The 19,405-nt window shown below is 35.4% G+C and overlaps 1 protein-coding gene across 1 annotated transcript in view; it reads right to left on the bottom strand.

Annotated features, from left to right (window-relative positions):
• Positions 1 to 344: 344 nt before the first annotated feature.
• The window catches only part of LOC308631788 (tetratricopeptide repeat protein 8-like), a 34,577-nt gene continuing 15,516 nt past the window's right edge, over positions 345 to 19,405 (bottom strand). Inside the window, exons 8-13 of the mRNA XM_081263273.1 lie at positions 16,595 to 16,705; positions 7,717 to 7,856; positions 6,060 to 6,234; positions 5,645 to 5,767; positions 2,938 to 3,021; positions 345 to 973 (exon numbers count right to left, since the gene is read on the bottom strand). Coding sequence (XP_081119399.1) covers positions 857 to 973; positions 2,938 to 3,021; positions 5,645 to 5,767; positions 6,060 to 6,234; positions 7,717 to 7,856; positions 16,595 to 16,705 — 750 coding nt within the window. The 3' untranslated portion in view covers positions 345 to 856. The remainder of the gene's footprint in view (positions 974 to 2,937; positions 3,022 to 5,644; positions 5,768 to 6,059; positions 6,235 to 7,716; positions 7,857 to 16,594; positions 16,706 to 19,405) is intronic.

Here is a 19,405-nt window from a genome sequence, read left to right as displayed (position 1 = left end):
AGACTTCCACTAAATAAGGCTGAGAAAAGTTCCAGTACTTTCCTAGGACTTCATAATACTGTGGTAGTGGGATATAGCCTTTCCTGGGATTGAATACAGGTGGGACTCCTAGTATTGTGACTCTTATTTCTAATCCTGATAGTCTTATCTTAATATGATATCCCATAAATAGCCTTTTAGGAAAAAACAAAATTAATGGCACATCATTTAAATAAGACTTTAAATACTGACTTTCTATATAAGATTATCTGAAATTTTAAAAAACTTGTATCATCTGAGATGAATAAAATGAAAACTCATGGAAAATGACAAAATTTCGGTGTTTTATATACTGATTTATTTTAAAGCATAATATATATGTACAACATATATCACAAAGTACCTGATAAAAAAATAGTTTGAAATACAATTTTAAGCTCCAAATAAAGTCTCTACTTAGGATAAATACACATATTATTAACCATAAAAGTATAGTTTTAAAGGCAGATTTCAGACCACTTAAGCCATACAATGGCTAATGCTTAAGGACTTTAAAAATGTATATTTATAAAAATTTGAGGAAATGCATCAAAATGTTTGGAAAATATATAAACATTTACCATATAATGCATTATACCTAGAAATGCTTAAATCTGATAATTTATAATATTACCTTACAAAATTATTATTATAAAGTATTCATTATACATTCTGGTATAAACTCTGGTCAAAGTCTGCGACTCTTATTCAAATACAGCCTTCACTAGGCCTGTATAATTTATATTACATTCAGATACATACATACAGACATACATACATAGTACTTTTTCCCCGTGTGTAATGTCTCTTCATAAAAATATATTTGGGCTAAGAACAATCAGAGCATAGCAAAATGCTGCTTTAATTGTTTAATTAAATGTTGTGTATCCACATGATCAGGAAATGCTGCTTCAGACTTCTGAGCAGCAATATAACTTCTCTGTAGATCTCCAATCTGTAAAAAATGCCATAAGAAGAGCAGTATGAGACCAGAAAAAAAAAATAAATATGGAAGGGGGGTGAAAAAAAAAAGACATCCTGTCTGCATGCTGTAGAAACTCAAAGGGTCCTTAATAGCAAATTACTCACATATGCCACTTAAATTTTAGAACTCTCTCACCTGGATTATAATTCCATTTTGAGGAATTTGAGAAAGATAAAATAACCAATTATATAAATAATTTATGCTCCATTACAGCTATCTAGTTATGAATTCAGGAACCCTTGTTCCTTTCCCTGTCATTGATAGTACTATAAATATAAAATGACATTCGTATGCCCAAACAACCAGTTTTATACAGCTAAGGAAAAACTATAATGTACCACAAATACATATTTTCATTAGGGTATTATCTTTTAAATAGGAAATTCAAGTAAAAATTATTATATTTAAGACATAATAATATGCCTCTGAGAGGTTTTAAATAGTGCTAACAATAATATTGGCAAGATTTATGGTTTTAAAAGTTTACAAAAAAGAAAAAAGTTCATTTTCAATAAACTCTGTTAAAGTCCAGCCCAAAGAAAAACACAAAAATATGTTACTGGAATTTGTCTCAATGTATCGTGATACATGTATTCACCTCTAAAAAGACAACTTTTGGATATAAGCACATGAAAAATCTAGATAGTTCAACTCTGGTAGTTTTGGGGGTAACATATATATGTATTAAAAAGGAATTGTTTCCTTTTAAAAATCATAACATTTCTTTCTAATATACTATTTTCTCTTACAGAAATATGGTCTTCTGTTTAAAGAAACACCTTGAGATGTGAATTATTATAATGTGCTGATATTCCTGACAGCAAATAATCAAGTCTTCTCTGTGGCTTAATTAAGCAGCAGCACAGTGCAGTGAAATACCTGGGCACTACTGGAGCTGGTGTGAATCTGAAACCTGCCACCTCATGTAACTGGGGGTAGGAGGCTCTTAACCTCCATGAGGCTTGGGCTGCATTAGAACATAAGCTTCATAGGATAAATTTACTCATTGCTACATCCTCTACTTCAATGACAGGGCCTGATACATAGCAGAGGCTTTAATAAGTGAAACATCAGTTGCATGAGAAAATGAGTAAGTAAGGATACTGCACATAGGGGATGGGAGAATTTGAGAATTGTATGTAAAGCACCTTGAACAGTGGCTGGTAAACTTATCAATCACTCAAAACATTTCAACACATCAATGATAGCTTATTCTATTTTCAAAACAGAAATGAGTATGCATGGCTTCATATTTATATTATTAAAAAACAAATATTTTTACATCTTTGGTCAATAAAGACTCTTATTTACATCACAAACATTTTTATCCATTTCCTCATTCTCAAGACTGATTTACCTTCCACGTTAAAGGAGAGTTTCCAAGTAATAGGTAAGATATGCCTTTTGTTGGTTTTCATTTTATTAAAAATGGTACATAATTTCTTTTAGCTTTTGGATTTCACTGATTGGCAACACAGCTGCATTCCCCATATTGTCCATAATTAATATCTCTAATATTCCTAATTTTATAGCAATCATATCAGGACTTGGTGACAATATGATTTACAAATAATATAAAAGAATTCCATGCTGTAAAAGCCTTCTACAAATACCTCCCAAACTAAGAATTACTATGGTATTTCTTCAATGATTAAATATTAAATTTTAAAGCATAAAAGATTTTATGCTTTAAAAAGCAATGCTTTAAAAAGTAACTTATAATGGTGTTTAGTCCATATCCAAAGAAAAATTAAAGCTTATTAAGTGAAGATGTTTGTGTATATAAATAAGAACTTAAAAAATTCATTTCTTCCAAATTGAAGAATCAATCTTCTGTTCAGGAACATAAGGTTATAATTTTCTTGTTTATTGTAATTTTTTAAACCTAAAGACAAGAAATATTGTATAATATAATAAATTAATAAAGAGAATACCTTATCAGATATTGTTGCAAAATTAAAATGGGGTTCATACATATGAGGTGCTAAAGTTGACGCAGTTTGCAAAAGTGCCCTTGCCTGTGATAAAAAAGGAAAAAAAAGGCATATAAGTATACAGCAGTTCTGTATCTGTGATTTCCATTGGTAAAAGAAGCCTTTACTGGGATAGGACCTTAATAAACATGGTGCTGGAGAAATACAGATGTCATTCCTCATGAAATACAGAGACTTTTATTGAAATATAATTAACTATTGATGTCATACAAAATTATGTTAACAGTGAACATTTCAAGAGAGAAAATAAGAGAACTGAAAATTTAGAGCAGATTTTTTTTAAAGAGAGAGTGATAGAGGGAGAGAGAGAGACAGAGAGAATTTTTCAATATTTATTTTTTAGTTATCGGCCGACACAACATCGTTGTTTGTATGTGGTGCTGAGGATCGAACCCGGGCCGCACGCATGCCAGACAAGCGCGCTACCGCTTGAGCCACATCCCCAGCCCTAGAGCAGATTTAAACCTATTTGAGAACCATTGTCTCATACCATTTCCATTTCAGTTTGACATACAACTTAAAATGTAATCTCAAGGCTTTAAAAAGTCTTCTCAATCCAGGTTTTGTTGGTGGTAACTGATTTAACAGGCTCCAAGTATCTGTACCCTAAGGCAATAACAACAACAAAAAGACCAAGAATCATAATGAATTTCAAAGCCCACAGCCTTGTGCTGGATGACAGTGAGTGAGCCTTTATGGTGCTGCTAACAAGTTTTCTAGCAATGAAAGATGATAGCTTTCTGTTCTCTAAAGTATGCAAAACACAAGATTCACATTTTTTGTCCCTTACAGAATCACATATTGCAGAGAGCGCGGAGTGGCACATGATGCTCATACATGCATCGTTAACACTATAAACCACTCAGTGACACTCCAACTTGTAGCTAAATCCAAAACCCATATCCATGATCTGCCAACAAATTCATGTATTTTTTTTAAATGGAAAAATAAGAGGATATCAGTTCACATAGGGTGCTGGATAGTAATTTTCTAAATAATGAAGTGGGGTTAGTATAAAATCTTTTACCAGAACATTTCAAATTAATTGTATCCTTGAGAAAATACAGTATGTAGGAGGGAAAGACAATGACCAAGATGGGGGCAGAGACAATCACAGGAAGTACTTGCCTAACATGAACATGTGCCAAGTTTCAATAGAAAGCGTGCCACTTGAGAATAATGCTTATAAAATACAAATCCATCTTGTTTATTTTGGGAGCATTTATGAAATAATGCTTCAGTCCTTGGTATTTTTGTCATTGTGCTCTGAAGAGCAGGTTTGTGTCCCATGTTTACAGCTCATCATGTCTGTGACCTGAGTAAAGTTACTTACACTCAAATCTCTATGTCCACCTCTCTAAAGTGGTGGAGTAAGATTTACCCTTAATAACCATGAATATTGTAGGAGTATATTTTCCATTGTAAACTTTTTTATATATGTAAATAATAGTTCAACTTATTAAGCACAGATCACGTGCTCAAATCCACCCACCACTGTGCCAAGTGCTTTACATGCATGATCTAATCATCACAGAAACACCTTTTGGTAGGCATTATTATTACTTTACTTTTAAAGATCATCCATTTGTTTCACAAATACTGACTAAGCACACAACAGGGACTGGGCATTTCCTAATGCTGAGAACACACCAGTGACTTGTCAGGTAGGGTTCCTCTTTCATGCAGTCTACATTCTACATGTAAAGTAGGACAGTATCTGGTGCAATGAGAAGCACTGTGAAGTAAAAAATGAAAAGTAGGAAATATTCTAGCCCCCGAGGGTTCCTTTTGATGGTGTTTGAGACAGCCTTTCTAAGGAGGTGGCATTTAAGACCTGAGTGACAAAAATAAATGTCACTGTAAGACCTAAGGGAAGAACATCCCAGAGGCCCTAAAAGAAGACAGAGCATTGCATATCTGCAGAACATCGAGGCAGCCAACATGCCTGGAAGGTAGTGGAAAAGGAGAGGCCAAGGACATGGTCTGAGAGAAGGCAGAGGCCAGTTTATGTGGAGTCTCACAGGTTCAGAATAGCAAGCCAGATTTTTTTTTCCAAATTCAGGAGAAATAACTGGAGAATCTTATGCAAAAAAGTAATAATAAAATAATATTGTTTAATAAAAAATAATGTGGGCTGTTCTGACGAGGATGAATCATAGGGTACATTTACTTGCTGATGTAAGTGGGGGGAAAGACCAGCCAGGAGGCTCTTGTAGTTGTCCTGGCAAGAGATCGCAGCAGGGTGGGGAACTGAAGCCAGGTTCAGGATAGGACTTTTAGGCAGGACTGACAGGACCTGCTGAATATGATGTGGGTGTGAGGGGGCACAAGGAAGAAAAGAGGTGTCAAGGTTGGCTCCCAGGATTCGGGCAGGAACAGCTAGATGGTGGGTCAGGGTGGTGAATCGTAGAACAGTTCACTAACACAGGGAAGACCATGAAGGGACATGATGTCCTAATAAAATGAAGTGTTCTATTTTGGACTCAGAAAGGAAGTAACTTGCCCAGGGTCACGCAGCTAATACATGAGAGAGCTGAAATTCAAATCCAGGCCTACTAGACTCTAGAGTTCATTTTAAAATTACATAACAATAGCCACAAATAATGGCTGTTCTGTGAAGAAAGCAGACTGACTGTCGCTCCCTGACCTGTTCAACATGGCCCTTCCGCATCTCCAGCACAGCCAGGTTGTTGTAGGCCTCAGCATGGTGGTTGTTGTTGACCAGAGCCAGCCTGAAGCACTGATGGGCCAAATTCGTATCACCTATTCCCTGGAAAGAGAAGCACACGTTCACATGTCTGAGTACACATGCTTCCTCTTGCCACCTTCTCCCTTCCTTCCTCTATAAATCTTCCCCAAGACATAGAAAAAACAACACACACTGATCAGAGGGGTCACATGTAAATTCTGTGTAAGTGGAAAATGAGCTACTCCCAGAAATCTCTCAAATTCTACATGAGACCATCATCACACTTAGATTTATAATAAATACCTGAAAATTTCTTCAAACTAACTCATGCCTACACTTTTTATTACAGAAATTGTATCAAAAGACAACCTACCACAGCTATATGTCCCAAGTTGTACCAGATGTCAGCTGTCTCCTCTTCATTTTCAGCCAAAGAAAGGGCACGTTCAAATGAGGTCAGAGTCATATCATACTGCTGGGCATAGAAGCAGCACAGCCCCAGATTGTTAAAAAGCGGGCAATTATAAACGCCCATCTGCAGGAATCGCCTTTTCAAACAGCACAAAGAAAAGTTGTGTCACACCAAATTTATCAATGCTAAGACTTCTTTTACAAAGTTAGAAATGAATTAACCTTATAACTAGTAATACCCCCACAAAGATTAGAAATGAAAGGTATTATTGTAAGTGAAAAATAATGTTTAAAACAAATATAAAAGCACAGCTTTCATAATAGTTAAAACGACTTCTCTCTATATATTTTCCCCAAAAGCTTTGTTAGAGAACAAAAATAAGAAATAAATAGCCACATAAAGTAAAACCCACACAGCTTTATAGAGCCTTGTTACCCACCAGCATTCACAAGACCTTCTAATCTAATTTGGAGACTATATTTTACCTCTAATTTTTCAGTGTTGCATCCTATTTTTGGCCATCTGTATTTCATGGTTAAACTGGGCTCACTGACTTCCACTGAGGAAGCCATGACCATCAACAGACCACTACATTATCCACTTAGCTTTTCCACCGCAATTCAAGAACCCCATTTTGACTCTAGGCATTAAAAATCCTAAGTGAGAAAGGACAAGAAAATTCAAAGAAGCAAATGAACATCCAGTCCAGCTGCCCTGAGAAACCCATGACCCATTTTGAGGGTAGGGAGTTGGGTCAGCTGCACATGCACCGTGCAGCATGTGTATATTTTATGTTCTCAACATGTATTTGGAAAGAAACTTTGGCAGCTGCCAGTCATCTCTCCTTCATATTACCCAAGGGCTGAAGTCATAATTTAAAAATGAATTGTAGGCTGTGCACAGTGGCACACACCCATAAACCCAGTGGCTCGGGAGACTAAGGCAGGAGGATCATGAATTCAAAGCCAGCCTCAGCAACTTAGTGAGGCCCTAAGCAACTCATCAAGACTCTGTCTCTAAATAAAAAATATAAAAATGGACTGGGGGTGTGGCTCAGTGGTTAAGTGCCCCTGAGTTCAATCCCTGGCACACATACACAAAAGAATTTTAGAGGTCACATATAGGATAAAATAAGTATTAACTCAAAAGAGAACCAGTAGCATATTTTACTTAGACTTCGAAAAAAAAATACTTGAAAAACAAATTGATAACATTTCACAAGCAGATGATTCTGTTTCAGGTCCTCATCAAGGTTCAGAACACGGAGTCCACTGTTCCTTGCAAATTTCTTCACTGTTTCTACTCTCCATATCTTTGTGATTCAGTGGTATTCACGGATGCAGTGATGATGAGAAGCATTTTAAGTAATTTAAATGCTATTGTTTGTTGATGAAATGGCTAACTTATACAGTGAGTCAAAAACACAATCATCTGGGTACGTTTCTTCAAAGTGCCAACATCTGAGCATTTTCAAATTATTGATTGTCCCTTTAATGCTCATAAAGCATCTGAGTAATGGAATTTTTAGATTCATATACACATTATAGTTCATTTATCTTCATTACTGTTTTGCCAATATTTCATGAAAGTAGTTCTACAGATTGAATGTAAAGCATACCTGTAAAACCGAAGAGCTATTTCTGGTTGATCAGAATAAAAGTGGTTGCTTCCAATGCAAGCAATGGCTTCCATGTGAGTATTATCTTGTTTTAAAACCTCTTTGTAGTATTCAGCTGCTGATGAACCATTGTTCATTTCCTGCTCAAGACAGAAGAGCAATACTGTATTAATATTGGACAAGAAATTTTTTTGTCTCACCAATTTAAGTTTATTCATTTGGCAAACGTTTACTGAGAGTCTGTCATGTGCTAGACTCTATTCTAGGCCCTAGGGACATGATAGGAATAAAAAGATCAAGTCGGGCTGAGGTTGTGGCTCAGTAGTAGAGTGCTCGCCTAGCATGAGAGGCCCTGGATTCAATCCTCAGCACCACATAAAAATATATAAATAAATAAATAAAATAAAGGTATTGTTTCAAGCTACAACTAAAAAATAAAATATTAAAAAAAAGATGAAGTCACTGTCCTTAAGGAGTTTACAGCTGGTGGAGAAGACAAACAAATAGATATATAATATCAGGTGAGGATGAGTGATATGAGGAAAAACAAAACAGGGCAGGACTGAGGGAGGAAGGGAAGAAGGGAAGGAGGGAGGGTCATGCTTCAGAAGGGTGATCATCTTGAATGAGGGGCTATTTGAACAGAAACCTAATAAAGTGAGGGTTTGGACCTGAGCACACCTGGGCGAAGCTCACTCAGGCAGAGAAACTAGCAAATATATGCTGCTGAGAGGGAAGCACTTAGAAAAACCACACAAATGCAGTGAGGCTGGAAAGAGGGAGAGTAGCACAGGAGACTAGAGAGGCTGTCAGGGCCTTTGTCAGGCATGGGAGGAGCTTCAGATGTTTTTCCTTCTAAATTGAGAGAAAGTTATTAGAGAATTAAAAGCAGAGGAGTGACATAATCATACTGTATTCACATTTTTAAAGAATAATTTGCCTGGTAAGCACAGGACAAACCCAAATAGGGAAGAGCAGCAGCAAGGAGACCAAGAATTCAGGAAAGAAATGATGGCAAACCAAAGTTCAGAAATACATATACAATTAAAGCTGAAGCCACCTTCTACAGTTTTTATATATGCTTTCTAAATACTGATAATCATAAATGCATTTATTATTATTAGAATCATCATCATCATCATCATCATCATCATCATTTGTGAGATGGGGCCCAGGCTGGGCTGAGCTAATCTAGTATTATCAATGAATGCTACATATCTCAAATACACTCTCAAGGTCTAGTTCAGGTTCCACACCCTTCATTAAGATTAATTATGCTGTGCCCTCACTGCACAGGGCTCTCTTCCGCCTCTCAACTTACATGACATTTATCATGACTTATGCACTTATTCTTATTAGAATTCAATTTTTGTGAGATTTTAATCATATTTTATCAAATCTAAGCGAGTCCACCAATTCTAAGCAGCACCATACAATGCTTCTTTAAACATAAGAATTTTTATTTGATACTCATTTTGACATTTTATTTGATACTCAGACCTAAACTATATCCCCATATCATTCTTTTGCCTTCTTTATATGAAGTAGATATGCAAAGTAAGTTGGACGTAGTATTTCCTCATGTTCAGAGTCAGTCTTCTGACTCCCTTTCTGATCTGGTCATCCAGGCCCAGGATTTTCCACACAGTGTCTCACATTGGCAATACAGCTTTTCTTTCTTTTTTAAATTTTATTTTTACTGATGATTAATAATTGTGTGTTTATATGGGGTACAATGTGATCCTTTGATACGTGTATGCATTATGGAATGTACAAATCAGGCTAATTAACATATATGCATCATCTCATATACTTCTCATTTCTTTGTGCATAGAACATTTAAAAGCTACTCGCAACATTTCTTAAAAGTGTGCCCCACTATGTTCCCAAGATTTTCTTCCAGGCTATGGACCCTCATTTTGCTGTACTGATGCCTCTGCTTTCTTGATCTTACCAGCAGGTGTCAACAAGAGCTTTCAGCCAACAAGTAGAAACAATTACCATGTTCACCACTTCACTATCTAAAGTACGATGCTGCCAAGAATAACTATCAAGTTCCCATATAAGCAGACTGTGACAACTACATGACAACTGCCACTTGGCCACAAACCATTAGAAGATGCTACCTACTCTAAGAGGCACCCCAATCTCAGAGATGTCAAAATGTGGAAAACATATGTTCTTTAGAATCTATAAAATTTGATAATTTCTTTGCAACCAAGACCACGTGGTGTACCTTTTCCTTAGTGCTAAATTTAGTGCTTCTAGATACTGGAAAATTAATAAATCATAATTAAACAACTTCCCAAATTGTCTGAATTTTTCACGTTTCCACAATAACAGAGGTTCTCAAACTTTTTGATCTTAAGATCCCTTCAAAGTCTTAAAAGTTGCTAAGAATCCCAAAATTTTGTTTATGAAGGTTATATTTGAAAATATTTATTAAATTGTTCCATATAATATGTAATAAAACTATTAATATTCTTACAAAAATAATGGACTCTCCTGAATGGAGAAGGTTTGTAGGTTTTCCAATCACGTCTCCATACATGATAGATTTGCCAAACTGAGAGAGACTATTAAGTCCTTTGGTCAGAGATCTAATGCCATTCTGCCAATTCTGTTTTTATCAATAATAAAGTCGATGAATAAAGTTAACACCAAAAGTGAAAAAACAAGCTGCATATTAGAATGTATCAAATGATTCTGTTTATGGCTAAAACCTGTATAAACTGTATGTGTATCTTTATATAAAGAAATTATTTTTCACTCTCAATGAAGTTAATGGTTTGTCTTCTATTTGTTTAAATCTCGTGGCTATCCCTCAGTTGGTTCTCAATTTGGAGGACTGATGGGCACAGAAATTAATGTATGTAATTTCAAGGAATTTTAGATTTGAAATTAGCAACTTCACATGTAGTTTTTCAATTAAGTTTTATAAACATAAAATAATTTGCCTATGCTAAATAAGTTTATATACTACAAAAGGGTACAAAATTTAAAAGAAGCCCAAATCCTAGTTGACAGAAGCTGTTAATCATTTCTTGAGTATCCTTTAAGAAATTTTGTTCATATAAAGACACATACAAAATCATTCTGTAGATTCCAATACACAGTTTAAATTAGTGTCGTGGCACTCTTTCTATATCAAAACATAGAAATTCACTTTATTACATTTTATATGAAGTAGATACTCTGTACAATACTCCATCAATACATACACCATAATTTATTTAACCAGTCCCCTTTTGATGAACCTTAGTTTATTTCCATTTCCCTTTAGAATACTTACATAGCTGATGGACAAAAATTAGTTTATGCAATTAATATTCTATAAAATCATTTGTATATATCTTTTTGTGCCTGTATGAAAAGACTCTTAAGCAAAATTCCTGGAAGTAAAATTGCCCATGCACTTTTTAAAGTGTCATGGCAGATGTAAACAGCCTCCTAATGGGCTGTATCAAAGTACACTCCCACCAGCAATGCTCATGTGTGGAGCCTGTTCTCCACACCCTTGACACCACGGAACTTTTTCATCTCTGCCAACCCAATTAAGCGAAGTACAGCGTATCACTGTTGTTTTAGTCTTTATTTCTTTAATTACGATAAAGGTTAGAAATTGAACACATCAGATATTTCTTTTTCTATGAGTTTCCAATTTACTTCCTTTGCCCGTTTTCTATGCTATCCTATCTTTTCTCTTTTTATCAGTGGCATTTTATGCAGATATAACAGAATACCACCGACTGGTAATTTTAATGAACAGAAATTTATTTGGCTCTTGGTTCTGCAAGCTGAGAAGTCCCAAATCAAGGCTCCACATCTGGTGAGGGCTTTCTTGCTGCATCATAACATGGCAGAAGGCATCACAATGGGGCAGCATGGAGTGGTAGGGACCAGGCAGTCAGACAAAGGCCAAACTCATTCTTTTATCAGGAACCTACTTACAATAATAGCAATTAATCCATTCTTGAGGTCATCCCTCTTTGCCTAGTCACTTCTTAAAAGCCCCACCTCTCCACTGTTGCATGGGATTGTTTATAACAAATAAATTTTGGGGGGACACATTCAAAACCTACAGTAGTACATGAGGGGGTTGGGTAGGAAACTGCCTGGATCTGGAGGCAGACATATGGCTCAAGAATCCCTGGGCACCAACTTTGCTTTCTCATTCCAGGTGACATAAGCCCGTGCTGATATTGTCTGTAGTTCAAAAACCAGAAAAGTCCTGTCTTCATAAACAAACATGGAACATACATGGATCAATTAAGTTCCTCCAGATGGATATCATCAAGCTCTAAGTATGAAAAGCTATCGGTGTAGTCAAAATGAAGCTAGAAGGGCTGGGGGCATAGTTTAGTGGTACTGTACTTGCCTAGCATGTTTGAAGTCCTGAGTTTGATCCTCAGCATCACAGGGGTGGGGGTGTGCTGGGTACATTGGGGGAGCTGGAGCTTGGCTGTTGTCTCATCTCTGGGAAGTGATTTCTCATCTCTAGGAAGGCTGACAAGAAAACAAAAGCCTATGGAAAAGCCACAAGATACATTGATCCAAAACTTCTCTGAGGAAGCATCTACTTTCCATAGTGTTTACATTCTTGATTAAATAAGCATATATGAGGGCATGTGTATGGACATTTGTTTATATGTGTGTGAGATTTGTAAAAAAGGTAAAATAAAACCAAAGTTTGGCTTTATTTAAATTTTTGTTTTTGCTATTTAGTAAACTTAACTTTTATTTTCTCAAACTTATCAGTCTCTCCTATTAAGTCTTTCTGATTGTCATGTTTAAAAAACTCCCTCATTCCAACTTATACAAATAATGCATTCGTTTTTTCTTTTGGAACTTTCACAGTTTCACTTTTTGAAATTTTAACTTTTTCTTTCTGTTGTTTGCTTTGTTTCGTTTCGTTGTTGTTGTTGTTGTTGTTGTTGTTTGTTTGTTGGTTGGTACTGGGGATTGAATCAGGAGTGCCCTATCACTGAATTACATTCCTAATCCTTTTTCAAATTTACTTAAAATTCTTTAACTCACTAAGTTGCCCAGGATGGGCAGGAGCTTAAGATTTCCTGCATCAGCCTCCCAAATTGCTAGGATTACACCCACACACCACCCACACACCTAGAAGTAGTAATAGATTTTTTTAGTAAAAGAAATCATTACTCGTCCACTGTAATTTTAAACTATTTAATAATCCAATAATCCACCTGGCTTTTTAGGCAATATTTATCACATCTTTAATTTTCACATGTATGATTAAATACAGACTATTTTGGTCCATTAACTTATTCCTGTATCAGAATTGTTTAAATTACACCAGATTTCATTAATGTAGATTTAAAAATAACATTTTTAAGTATGTAAATGTTACTTCAAGTAAATGAGAAACTTAATACAATCTCAGTGGTTTTCTAGCAATTATTTTTTTTAATTATTTTATTGTTGGTTGTTCAAAACATTACATAGTTCTTAATATACCATATTTCACAGATTGATTCAAGTGGGTTATGAACTCCCATTTTTACCCCGTATACAGATTGCTGTGTCACATCAGTTACATTTCCATTGATTTACAAATTGCCTTTCTGGTGACTGATGTATTCTGCTGTCTATCCCATTCTCCACTGTCCCCCCTCCCCTCCCCTCCCCTCCCCTCCCCTTCTCTCTCTCCATCCCCTCTACTATAAATCGTTTCTTCCACTTATATAATTTTTCTCCTACTCCTCCTTTCCTCTTATATGTAGTTGTGTATAACCCTGAGGCAATTATTTTTGAACCAATTCACAAAACACTATCTATACTTAGGTCTTAATTATTTAAAGTGAAATTGCAAATAAGGAAATAAATGTTGCTCTGCTTCTCAAACTCTGTTATGCCTCAGAATCCCCCTAATGAGCCTGTTAAAAATACAAATAAACACCTGAGTCTCCCTTTCCAGGACTTCTGATTAGTAGGAAGAGGATGGGTTGTACTTCTTACACATTCCCAGGGTAATTTTCACCCACAGTGAAGTTCAGAAAGCCACCAGAATAACCTTTTAAGAATTAGGTTTCTAATCTCAAACCTCTTTCAATAAAGAACAACTAAAAATAAGGGCTGGTCTTTCAAACAAAATGCCTCAAGAAAAATTAAAACCACCAAAAAACAATTTAGCAAAGAGAAATCAATTTTTAACAGTATCTGTACAAAACAAGCAGTGAACCGATGGCAGTACAACATGTTCATTTTAAAACAGGCAACATTTAAAAGATATAATACCAACATGAAAGTGGTAAATAAAAAAGAAGTGAACATAACGGAAGAGAATTCCCTCCAGAGAATAGCAAGACGCACATAATAAAAGTCCCTAAACGCACTTGCAGTGTAGGTCACAAGACTACGGAACAAACTCCATTAATTAACTCTAAATCCATCCTCATGTAAGAGAAAAGAATCTGCTGGAAATCTGCCTTTGGTGTAGTCAGCTTCAGCAGAAAGGAAATGAACTGTGCACATCCAAGGGAAAATACTGCACCCAACTATTTCACATCTGTGCTTCGCCCTTGATCACCCTACCTACAGGACAACATATTGTCCCTGCAGTTAGGATGCTTCCCTTTCTAATTCCTTTTTCCTGAAGTTTAAACTCAACTCAGAACAGCAAAAGAAAGAGGCAGCTGATAAAGACTACCCCAGAGCCACTCCCTATCCCAGCCATAGCAACAATCACTATGACAGGCTTGGGAGAAATTCTTCTGAACAGCAACCACACGTTAAAGATGCAATTGTCCTGAAGCCCTTTCTGCTAGCACTCACTTTCTAAAAAGCAAGGTGTGAAAAAGGACTGAGAAGTACCAAAGGCAAAGCCAAAAGGTCCAAGGGTGCCAATGGCATCAGGAAATCACCAATGGAAGCAGCATGAATTTCACTGATTTCTAAAACTGATTCCATTTTATATCTTTTCTAAGCTTCTTGGTCAAAGCTTTGTTCATATTCAATAACTAAACAAAAATATTGATACAAGTATTTATATTGACTGATCCAAATCTTCTATGTATCTATCTATCAAAATTATATCTATCAAAATTATACTTCAAAAGGAAAATACATTTTATATGTAATTAAAAACAATATTTTTCATTTAAAAAGTAAAATACACAATCATGGAAAATTTGGAAAGCATAAAAAAGAAATAAATGTCAATCCTACACTATAACCCAGATATACCAACTATTACAACCTACAACTCTTTTTCAGCAAAATTTTAAAATCTCATACCTAGCATTTTCTAGAAATGTAAAGAGAACTGAGGTGCATCTGTTCAGTATTGTACTGGAAGTTCTAAACATAATGATATATTTTTTAAAACAATAAGAATAACTAAAGAAACAAAACTGTATTTGCACACAATGATTAGTTTATTTACTTAGAATATCAAAGAGAATCTATGGACAAGGTCATAAAATTTAAATAGTAGAATCAAATCAACTTTTAAGAAGTAATACATTCACCAGAAATAATCAAATAGAATTTATAAGAGAAAAAAATAGGGACTCCATTCACAGTTATACCTGGGAATACACCTGTACAGAAAAGCCCTGAATCTGCTATCCTTGGAAAGGCTCATGCCTGGGAACTCACTTGGTTCCCTACATCAGTAGAAACTTTCTCCAAATAACATGAGCAGTTTGCTACACCTAAACTCTTGGTACAAGCAGTATGGTTTTTGCTGAATACCTGTTTACTTGTGGGAGTCTGGAACTCTGATACTTGGTAGGCAGAAGTGTCTAAAAGATCAGCGCCCAACAGTGACATCGTATACTGAGTCTCTTGTGTGCTTCCCTGCCATACAATACTTCTCAGAGTTATTACAGCTTACTACAAGAGGTGTCACCTGTGTGACTCCACTGGGAGACTCTTAGAAGATGGTAACCAGTCATCCTCTGAACTTTGCCCCATTCATCTTCCCTTTTACTGATTTTGCTTTTGTATTCTTTTGTTCTAGTAAATCATAGCTGTGAATATAATTCTTTGCTGAGTCCTGGGAACCCTAGGAAATCATTGAATCTCAGTGTGGTTTGGGGGACCCCTGCAACAGCCTCTTTCAGGGGATAATTACAAAAACTTCCTGAAAAAAAAAATACCAATGCTTGAGAAAGGAAGAAAGGCAATGTATCTGCCCAGCCTCCACATATTCAAAGTAATTCCAGTCAACATGCCCATAAGGTATTTTTATCGTTCTTGTAAGTCAACCTTAAAACCAATATGGACTAGCAAAGAGTCAAAAATAACCAACTGTGAAGAAGAAAAACAAGGTGGTAGAATTTACCAATCTGATTTTAAGAATTAGGATAAAGCTGTAATAATTAGGTAGCAGGGAAGATAACTAAGTGAAACTTACCATAGAATAAGACAAAATGACTCTAAAATTTATAACAATAAGGAAAAGTACAAAGACACTTCTGATAAAGATGAACCCTACCAGATGGTCAGTATCATACAGATATAAAAATTAAGTGATACCATATTGGTACAAAGATGGACACATAGGCCAAAGGAAAAGAGTAGAAAGACCCAATGTACCCCCACCATAAATGGGAAAAAATTATATTTGAGGTTACAGATTTTGGGGAAAGACTGATAAATGAGGTGTGGCAACTGGTCCACAAGGAAAATAATTTAAATTAGTATCATGTACCATTCTCTATACTCTTCTGTGAATCTGAAATGCCTCATAATAAAAACAGCTTGACTAAATGCAGACACTAAAATCTCTTATTCTACCAGTGAATCACAGGCCAACAATCAAAATTTTATAAACTGTTCTTCCTAACCCCTATTTAGTTAGCACATAACCTCAATTTTATATCAACTTTTAAAATACTACGAACCTTACCTCATAGATCCTGGCAATTCCACAAAGCAGGCTTACTTCTCCTGGAAACTTATCTAAGCCTTGTTTGAAAAGATTTAAAGCAGTCACAGGTTGATCCAATGAGATGTAAACCTAAAATCCAGATACATTTCAATAAAAGAATCAGCTCTTAAAATAAGAGTATTTGTATAGCAAGTTTATAATTATTTATTAGATATTAAGTAAAAAAAAATTCATAAATATGTAGAATTTCCAATAATGACAGCTTTATCTCCACATGTTGTACATAAAACATTCATTCATTCATTTCTCCACCAAGTACTAATTATAGGCTTACTGTTGTCACAGGGACTGAGCAGTAACTAGACAGGAAAGGATCCAGGGGAGATCCTTCTAATAGAACAGACACATGGGCATGGTCATAAGCTGGCATTAAGGAACTAATTAGGAGGCTGAAGTTAAAGATTCGAGGGAAGGAGTGGATGACCCTTGAAGCAAGGCCTGAGGAAACAACAGTAGAGAGGGTGGTTTTTGAGAAGACCCTTCCAAAGTAGAAAGAGACAGGTTTGTGAGGCATGGGGTGAGGGGGTTGAGTAAGTTAGCACTTGAGGGTGTCCACTTATTAGCAATTAGACAATTAGCATGGAATCACCTATACTTAATAGGAATTTCTAAAATAGAAAATTATGTTTTTATGTATAGAAACATAATATTTTAATACTTGTCTTCATGATATTATATCCAGTTTTTCTTAATGGTTAGGCTGTGCTTTGAACAAGGCCTAAAACTATTCATAATATTTATTGCTAAAGTATGAGTAGAGGGATGGATATGAATGAAAACTGTAAAATTTTTATCTTACAAACTTCTGAATGGATTTTTAAAATATGATAAACAATACAATTAATATACTAATATAAAATATTTGATAAGATCTATTTTGAGGCAGGGTTTTGATAAATTGCCCAGGCTAGCCTCAAATTTGTAATCCTCCCACCTTAATCTCCCAAGTAACTGGGATTACAGGCAAACGCCACCATACCCAGCTTTAATTTTTAACTGACAAAAACTTTTAAAAACAATGTTGTTCTTACAATCTGGTTGACTTATATTGTATAGCAAGCATTCTTTCATATAGTAAAGAAAACCAGGTTTACTCCTTGATAGTCATACAGGCAATAATGAACTTAAATAAACATGTAAAAAAATAAATAAAACCATGTACTTAACTATAATTTTAAAAAGTTTTTTTCAATTATGTGGCCAAAAATTGTCAGTTAAGAAGTTAAGAAGATGATGTCAAATAGTATAATCTGAGCCTTAATTTCAAGCTCTCCTCCAGAAAAGTTTACTATGATGCTTAGAAAGTTCTTTAAGAATATAATATAAAAGATATAGAAGATAAATTTAGATACCAAAGAGCTCCAAACATTTTTGAAAACCATTGTAAACATACTAAAATCAGAACAGCAAATTCATATAGTAGAACTTTCATTTTCTCTTTAGTGTGCTTTTATTATCATATTTAGGAACCAGGAGCACTCCCTTTTACTTCTTGGTTTAATAAATTTTATTTTTCAAATACACAGTTGGCAGTTGGTTGCCCTTTTTCAAGTGTCTTCACCAGCTGGAGAACTCCACCTTGGTATTTCTGGCATAAATTAACTCGGGCTCTGCGCTTTGAGACCAGTTGGATGAGTCCTTTAACTGAGGCACTCCTGGCCAGGGAACCATGAATATTCAGTCTCTTAGAGACCACAGCTGGGCTTACAAGCTTATAGCTGGGAACTTCCTTACAGAATCTGAAGTTGTGTCAAACAAGACTAGGTTATTGAGCTTGTCCCAAACTTTGCCTTTGGACCACTTCTTTTTGGCCTCACCCTCAGATTAGTTCACTGGGTCTTTTTCTTGGCCAACTTTCTTCTTGTAGTCCTCGGGTGGCATCCGAACCACCGTAGGCTAACTGAGATATCATACAAAAAGCTAGTGCTTCCTTTTGTAGCTTTTGAATCCTCTTTTCTGTACTTTTAATTTGAAAAATTCTTAAAGATAGAGCAAGATGTCATGACCACTACTAAATCAAATGTTTTTCTTTCAAAGTAACCTTGATGAAGGTCAAGAAACTTTATCCCAGTATAATGTGAGTATACCTTAATTTGAAATGCTTGGGACCAGAAGTGTTTCAGATTTCAGATTTTTTTTTTAATTTAGAATATATGCATAACGTGATGAGCTGTCTTCGCGACAGAACCTAAGTCTAAATGTGAAATTAATTATATTTCATCTATACTCTGTACACATAGCCCGAGGATAATTTTACACAGTATTTTTAGTGCACTTGGATTTTGACTGCAATACATCACAGGATGTTAGGTATGCAGTTTTCTGCTTGTGATATTCAAAAAGTATCAGATTTTGAAGCACTTCAGATTTCAGATTTTCAGATTAGGAATGCTCAACCTGTATTGAAAATTCTAGGTGGTCCTTCACTTCTGCTGTGACTATGAGGGGCACAGTGTAGTAGTGGGTAGCCTCTGGAGTTCAAAAGACCTGGGTTTGAATACTGGCTGTTAATAGTCCAGCAACTCTGAAAAACTTACCCTCTTGAAGTCTCTTTTTCCTTAGGAGTACAAAGGAAATTATAAAACCTATTTTGCAAGATTATTGTAAGAATTAAATTAAATTTTGTGTACAATGAACCTAATCCATTGACTTGCACTGAGTAGGTAGGTGCTCAATAAAGGGGAAGTAAGATTTTTATTTTTACAGTAGAGCTGAGTAATTAAGCACCTACATAAAAGCAGTCCCTGTGCTCTACAATCTGCTCAAGCA

The sequence above is a fragment of the Spermophilus citellus genome (genome assembly GCF_964194105.1).
Source record: "Spermophilus citellus genome assembly, chromosome: 12".
NCBI lineage: Eukaryota > Metazoa > Chordata > Mammalia > Rodentia > Sciuridae > Spermophilus > Spermophilus citellus.
This window is presented reverse-complemented; position numbering and strand designations above follow the sequence as displayed.